The 8,495-nt window shown below is 32.8% G+C and overlaps 1 protein-coding gene across 1 annotated transcript; it reads right to left on the bottom strand.

The window, feature by feature from the left end:
- Positions 1-7,683: 7,683 nt before the first annotated feature.
- On the bottom strand, positions 7,684-8,256 carry LOC126891256 (uncharacterized). Its single transcript, XM_050660437.1, has one exon. The coding sequence runs from the start codon at positions 8,254-8,256 to the stop codon at positions 7,684-7,686; it is 573 nt and encodes a 190-aa protein (XP_050516394.1).
- Between the last annotated feature and the right edge of the window lie 239 nt (positions 8,257-8,495).

Consider the following 8,495-nt stretch of genomic DNA (forward strand, 5'->3'; position numbering starts at 1 on the left):
CAAGTATTTCAGTTTTCTTTTACAACTTAATAGGGAAGTATTTAGTTCATAATAGGTCTTTTACTTCATAGTATGTTTGTACTTTGATAGTTGATGGATAAACATGGATAAATATCTTGCGCACTTGTTTATAAATCAATGCTTAGACCATCCCCATACATAGTAGATCCCTTAATTTAGTATTTGAGGTGTTTAGACAAATGAGTTGTTCATTTGAGTATATTCCCACTTCTTTTCGTAGGCATTAGTTTTGTTATTCAGATTCTGGAATATTTCCTGAATAATTCCACGTATGTGAGAGCGCATGAATCTGCAGTTTTAATTAAAATTGGTTGCCCGTTCTCGTCAATTTTTTTCCTATCACTTATCACATATTTTTTCCTATCACTTATCATAGTGTCATAGAACTTATGAGTCCATCATTTATTCTTTCTCTTTCTTACTTATTCTTACATTATTGGTACCTTATCTGAGTCTGGTTATTCTCATACATCTGTTGTAGCAACATGCTATATTTCGCGAATACCAGCACGAATTAAGTTTATGTAGTTTCTATAATATTTTAGTCAATACACTGTAGGTATTTATCATACCTTTAATTTAGTTTGGTTACATCTCTGTTACTTAGTCTGTTAGTAATTTTTTTCTGACTTATTTTGATTACTTAGTTTGGATACGTTCATATTACCGGATGAGGGGTATGTAGACCTAATTTATTTATTTTGTTCAGTATTAGTTACCATTGGATCCAATAATTTAGTTTATTTAGTATTAGTAAGAATTGGTCCATAAATTTGCCTGATCGTTCTTCTTTGGATATACTCCTATATAAATCTGGTGTCCATTGATAGTCCGATTCGAGATAAGTGTCCGATTCTTCATTTATTTTGTGTATTTGGTTGGATAGGTTCGTATTACCGGATGTGGGTGTACGTAGACCTGATCTGTTTATGTGGTTTAGTACTGGTGTGAATTGGTCCATAAATTTGCCTGGTCGTTCTTTTTTGGATATGCCTTTTATGAATCTGGTGTCCACTGATAGTCCGACTTTGGATTACGTGTCCGATTCCACATTTATTTTGGTTATTGAGTTTTGGATTCCTTTGGTATGTTTATTATTGGTATTATTTGGCATTAGTGAGAGTTGTTCCATAAATCTTCCTGATTGTTCTTCTCTGGATATACTATTATGAATCTGGTGTCCATTGTTAGTTCAATTTTGGATTAAGTGTTCAATTCTTTACCTATTTTAGTTACTGATTTTTTTTATTCACTTTGGTACATTTACTTTTGATATGGTTCGAATTGGCTCACACCTTTTCCTGGTTGTTCCGTCCTTGGATATATCCTTTATAAATCTGATGTCCATGGATAGTTCAATTTTGGTTTTAGTGCCCAATTCGACACTCAGTTATTATTATGAACTTTAGTACAATATTTAGTTTTGTTTTGACTTTTGAGCAATATATGTTAATATTTGGTAGCAGAGAGTAACATAGTAACATTTTAGTATGAATTTGAGTCATATATTTATTTATTTTTCCTTGATCAGTAGTTTATATTTAGTGGTAATCTTGCGAATCAACGTGGATTGTTAGACTATTGTAAATTTAGTTGTTAATATTTTGAAGTTTAGAAAAAAAAAATTTTATGGATAAAATTTTTTTCCCGAGTAGAAGGGGATTGTAACGGTCACGTTACGAAATTAGATCTTTAATTATTTTTATAATTATTTTCCCTCGGTCTCTCATTTAAATTCTCTAATTTCTCGTATAGGACTACTGAGGTGACGTCATACCTCGGTGATGGAACGTACTATGTACGCCACCTATCGAGAATTATTTCGTGTTCTGAGAGAGTTTGACGTTTACCTTGGCGGAGAAGCGCCTCTCGTTCTTGACTTGACTGTTGGCTGTTGTGTCGAATAGAGGTACCATATAGAATGGCGGATGATTTCATCCAACTTATTTTATAACATCAAGCAATTTAAAGTAAAGTAAAAAGTTACCACCAAGGATTGTCTGGAGTGAGGAGACATGTGGGTGACAACTCCTGTTGGAGTCTAAATAGGAATCATTCGGTGAGATCTACTTTTTCATAATAATTTTTTTATGTATAGCCTTGTTTTTTGTTATGGAACATTTGATATACTAGGTTCATTTTTAAACTTTCTTAGTCAATCTATTAAGGGAAGGATATAGATTATTTCGATCTTTATATTATCTTTATATCGATCTTTTATATTAATGTGGTTTTTGGTTTTACATAACCAAACATTTTTGAAGTCCTCAAATTAATATTGGAAATAATTACCATTTCTCTGTAGGTTTTAAATTATTCAACATCCAATATTTTATAAATTTAATATATTTTTACAGATATTTCCTCAAATAAATCATTTCAATGTCATTTGTCCATGTATTCACACTCAAAACAGTTCAAGGTTACCTGAGATTGGTTTTTGTTCCAGTTTTAATGGTCGGTTTTTCTATACTATTGCTTCTAAAAAGTTCCTCAATTATTTCTTCTTCCCTTTACTTTTTGCTCATGTTTAAAATGAGAAATAAAACTGGGAATTTTTTTAGCCATTTGGGAGAAACCCTACCATGAAGTCGTAGACCTTATTTGACCACCTAGGGAAACCACTACAGCCACAGTCAAGTCATCATGGGAGTATGTCTAATTGGGAGCAAGCTATGGGAGCGTTCCAGCTCAGTTTTCGTCTTGGCACCTGGGCCTACAGGAGTCATGGGGTCGCACCATCCTGGTGCATCATTTTCTAGGATGCAACCGCAACCTTTTTAGGAATCATTGGGATTCGTTTGGGAACAATTAGTGTGTTTTAGTAACTATTGGTTTTTTTTTTACATTTCAGACTCTCGGTTTAATGCACTATGTTAATTAATTTTTTTTCCAGATTTAGTTTACCTCGGGTTTTTTTTAATGTGACATATTTGTATACTTTTGTATTAGGTTCCCAAACTTATGGTTAGTTACTTGTGTACACAAGATAATACTCCTAGAAAATTAGGTTTTTGATACTTTATTATTGCTTTGATATTGGTTTATGTAATTCGGGTAAATTTATTTTGTAATATTACTTGCTTGTTTCCCAAATATTTTATTGTTATTCGCTTTATTCCATTTGTTCGGATAATTTATGTCATCGTCGGTATTTATCTTAACTTCATTTCTATTTCATTCATTGTATTGTACTTACTTCATTATTGTATTTTCCCTTAGTGAGGCTTGGGCCTATTTATTTGCATTATTTTCATCTTCGTCGGTTTCAATTCAGTTGTACGTAGCAAGCGTACTATAACCATTTGATAGAAGACTCATGTTAGTTGTACCCTATATGTAAGAGGTATTTATATAATTTGTAACAGATTAGTTATTGTAGTTAGCACAAATATAACTTTGTATAACTTTTGTCATTTTAGAGTCACATGATATGAACTTGGTGTAACTCAGAGATTGTCAAAGATCTAATAGTTATTTTTTAATAAATATTTACTTATTTTGTATATCAATTATTTTATTACTCCTTTATGTTCATTATTACAGGTTTGATATATTTAATATTTGACAGCAGTATAAGATACCTGGGAAAATGATCGAAGATCATTTTCATGGCGCTCATGATTCGTTAGATTTATTTATCTTGTTCGTCTTTAGAAATTATTCATCTTCATTCCTCTTCCGTACATTATTATTATTTTATTAGTTCATCTTTTAGTCATCATTACTATCTATATAGAGCTACTGTTCTTCGACAGGCATGCAAACGAGCCGTATCCATCCTTGAGTGTCAAGTGGTTTTCTTGCATCTCTTGCTAGCCAACTCTATTCAGTTTGCCTCTGTCTCTTCCCACTTCTACTTCTATCCCTTCTAATCCCCCTTTCTTCAGTACTACTGCAAAGTATTTTTTTTGTTTTCCTACTTCGGCTTCAACGCTGAAGCCCCTTCATTTTTATTTTCATAATAGCCACAACTATTTAGTTATTTAGTTCTTTTCTCTTTTTCTTACTTCTGTTGGAGTATATTCTTCTTTTTACTTTCACTCCAACAGAAGTTTTCTTATTTTTGTTACAAGTGGAATACACTGATTCATCAGACGACAGCAGAGAGCGAGAAGAACCACCACGCCGAAAATTTAAAAAGGTGATTCCCCAACCAACGAAATGGAAAATTCAAGATCGAAAAGAAAAAAGAAATACAGGTCAAGAGTACATTTCACGCAAAAATAAGATCGTCGCTGCGAGAACCATGAAACCCCCATGTGGTGCGAATTGCAGACTTCAATGTAACACGAAAATAACTGATGCTGAACGTCACATTACTTTTAAAAATTTTTGGGCTATTGGTAACATTGAAAAGCAACGGTACTTTGTAGCTCAATGCATTAAAGAAATTAATCCTAAGTACAGGTATGGAAACAGTAGAGCAAAGAATAGCGCGTATTATTTTACTACTCCTTCTTGGCCCAGTGGAGTTAGGGTTTGTAAACCTTTTTTATAGCAACATTAGGAATCTCAGATAAGATGATTAGAACCACAATTTCGAAAAAGGGCGACTCTGGAGAGCTTCAACCTGATCTGAGAGGGAAAGTTGGAGTTAATCCAAAAAAATTGGATCCTGCTTTGAAATTGGAAGCTGGGAACTTTATTCAAAATATCCCTCGTATTGAAAGCCATTACCTTCGTCAACAAACAACAAGGGAATTTATTGATGGTAGTAAAACTATCGTAGATTTGTACAGAGACTATAAATCTCAATGTGAACAAGAAGGTAAAATGTTTGTCAAATACTGTTTCGGCACATTTTTAACACGGAGTTCAACATTTCCCTATTTTTTCCGAAGAAAGACCAATGTGAAAACTGTGAAGCTTATAAAAATAAGACTCCAGAACAAAGGGAACAAGATGTGAGATACCATCAACATCTACAGGAAAAGAATTTATCCAGGACTGAAAAAGACTGTGATAAAAAGGGCTTCAGAAGAGCTTGTAGCAGTTTATGATCTGCAAGCTGTTCTGCCAATTCCACGAGGAGACATTTCCGTCTTTTACTGTATTAGTAAAGTTGCGACATATAATTTTACAATATGTGAACTGAACAATATGAAGGCTTACTGCTACCTTTGGCATGAAGGGGAAGCAAATAGGGGAACGAATGAATTGGCCTCATGTCTGTTGATGTTCCTGAACAAAAAGGCAGAGGAGAAGCAAACGGATTTTGATGTTATTTTCTATTCTGACAATTGCCCAGGTCAGAACAAAAACAAATACATAATTGGCCTCTATAACTACGCTCTTCGTGTCATCCCTAGATTAAGAAGTATAACCCATAAATTTTTAATAAAGGGCCATACACAAAATGAGAGGGACGCTATTCACTCAATAATTGAAAAACAAGTAAAAAAGTCCCTTGTGAGAGGCCCCATTTATATTCCAGCCCAATACGCACAAATTATCAAGGATTCAAAAAAGAGTTCTCCTTTTTTTGATGTAACTGAGTTGTGTCACAAAGATTTTTACAATTTTCATTCTTTTACCAATCTGCTAGGAAACAATTTTACCACTAATACTCAGAAATCTACAATTCACTTCACTGACATCAAGATAATTAAAGTAACAAAGTCTAACTTAGATTCATTTCAGTACAAAACTTCTTATAAAGAAGATGAAGCTTTTGGTACTATCCAATTTAATCATTCAGATAGGCAGTCAAGGAACAGCGATTCGATCCCACAGGTCCATTTGACTCCAGCTTACCGTAAAAAGCCCACAATTTCAGAAAAAAAGAAAAAGGAGCTGATGAAATTATTTAGCAGACATGTAATTCCACAAGTTTATTTTAATTTTTTTGATAGTTTGTAACTTCTCATTTATTTAAAAATTTGTTTCTGATGTTTGTTTTATTATCTTAAGAGTAAAATTTATGTTAAATTTAAGTTTTTTGATTTTGTCTTTATTAAGTTTGATTTGTTACTTATTCCAGTTAATTTAGTTTATGGTATTGTTATTACCTGCCATATAGAAAGAAAATATTTTTGTTACTGAATTTGTAAGACTGAAAACTATTATGTGAAAAATTTTATCATGTACTGCGTAAGTAAAGTTTTTAAAAAATTCCATTTAATAAAATATTTTTTATTAATTAGGTTGATGGTTGATATTTTATATTCCCTTCTCACCGTTAAGTAAAAACATTATTTATTTGCTGACTCCTTCATTGTTAGTATAGAGAAACAAAAGGCATAATGTAAAACAAGTGTATAAGTGAGAAAAGTACAAGAGGCATAACTCTAAAAAATTATTGATAATGCTGTTAATTATTAATTATTTTCCAAAAAAATAAATGTTGTCTTGCGGGAGGGTATCACATTAAAAGTAAATATTTTTGTCAAGCAACCCAATAATAAAGAAGGAGCTGGATTATACAGCAGTTCTGTAATTAATTCAGAAAAAAAGGAGCAAACTTTAACAGCGATTTCTCTAAAACGACAGTTTTTGAGTTGCGCCACTTGTATTCTCGCAGTGCGATATGGATCAAGTACAAAAGGATTTGAGAGAAAGAAACTACAGAACAAAAGCTAGAAATAGAAATGAATGGAGAGGACTAATTGAACAGCCTAGGCTCAACCTGAGTTGTGAAGCCAAACGAAAATTTTATACAAAAATGTGACTGAATATAAAAATAATATAAACTCCCGGTGTTGGTCAATTGGAGTATGAAGTAGCAGGCCTACGTTCTCTCCGATGAGACTCCCACAAAAGTCGAAAATCGTCGATTCAGAGGGCTGGACTGCGCTCCGTATTCTAATTGAAAAATAAGATTGTTTTGCCTTCGCATTGCAACTGAATAAAAATGGAATTTTTATTTTATTTTTATATTGGTCGTTACTTCTTTGAGTAACTAGGTCTATTTTCTGTTGGAATTTACCAGCTGAACAGACGGGATCGTGAATTGTAAGTTTTTGAATTTCCTCTTGTCTTCTTCACTTCAGCATCCATCTGGCTTGCAAATTTTAGAAGCCATGGAGGTGTTACCAAGGAAACGGACCAATAAGTTTTCAATTTAAAAATATTTTAGTAATATTTTAATATTTTTAAATATTATTAATATTGCTATTAGGATTGAAAACTACTTCTTCTATAAAAAAAAAATATGTTTAAAATCCAATGAGCATATTAGGGTAATACCTACTAAAATACAAAAATTATCTCTTGTGACAAACTAAAATTTATTTTAAAAATAATATTTGTATGGCATGGTTTTGCCACGGTACCTGGCCACTATCAGATGAAAAATATCTGCATAAACTGTCTGTTAAAGAATATAAAGTTCTTTTTGCAAGATTTGCAGATATTCTTCGAACTGACTCTAGTGGTGCCTGATCACCCCTCCATGAACCATTTGGTTGATCTGATTGATCAACAAAACTAGATGGACAGTATATATTTTCATTACCATCTCCATTTTCATTCATACAAAAATTATGTAAAACTACAACGGCTTTTATTATATTGTCTGCATTTTCAGCTTTTGCATATATTTGAGTTTTTAATATTCTCCATCTGGCAACAAGAATTCCAAAGGTATTTTCAATTACTTGCCGTGCCCTAGATAGTGGTAATCCTAACCTAGTCGGTAATTAAAAACTTTTTGCTCTGCTCTTAAATTTTTTCTCCTCCATATGGCCTTATAATATATTGTCTTAAAGGAAAAGCTTCATCGGCAACAAGGAAATACGGCATTTCAATATTGGAAGTTTCATCCAAAACTTCAGGATCAAGGATATTGAACTCCTGTTGTTCAAAACGTGTTCCAAATACGCTTTCTTTGAATATCCCTCCATCACTTTGAGATCCATACGGTCCAATATCTACCAGTGTAAATCTGTATTGGCTGTCACAGACTGCTAAAAGTACAATACTAAATTGTTTCTTATAGTTAAAAAACAATGATCCACTTTTAGCAGGTGCTTGAATGGTGACATGCTTTCCATCCAAGGCTCCTAAACAATGAGGAAAGTTCCATCTTGTTTTAAAACCATTTACAATGTGAAGCCAATCCTGCTTGGTAGATAGAGACTTCAAATATAAAGGATTGAGGGTATCCCAAAGTACCATGCACATTTCATAGATTATTTTGTGGACAGTAGTAAGCCCAATGTGAAATGTCCATGCTAGCACTTGCATTGACATGCCTTGAGAAACAAACCTGGAACAGATTACTAACAATCGCATGATTAAATTGTACAAAATATAGGAGTCTGTACTCACTGTAAGGTTATGATAAGCCTCTCTTCAACAGAAATTCTATCAGAGCGATGTTGCACATTTATTTTTGGTCTTACCAATTGCAGCAATTTTTCAAATGCTGGAACCTTCATTCGTGTGTATTTAAAAAATTGCTGGGCATCCCAATTTTTCATGTTTCTATAATAATTAAACTGGCCTCTGTTTTGTGTAAGCTGGTTAATCGA

Source organism: Diabrotica virgifera, chromosome 9 (assembly GCF_917563875.1).
Source record: "Diabrotica virgifera virgifera chromosome 9, PGI_DIABVI_V3a".
NCBI lineage: Eukaryota > Metazoa > Arthropoda > Insecta > Coleoptera > Chrysomelidae > Diabrotica > Diabrotica virgifera.

Bases quoted from the DNA above. Each gene is read 5' to 3' on its own strand.
- LOC126891256 (XM_050660437.1), bottom strand. From the start codon at position 8,256: ATGCGATTGTTAGTAATCTGTTCCAGGTTTGTTTCTCAAGGCATGTCA.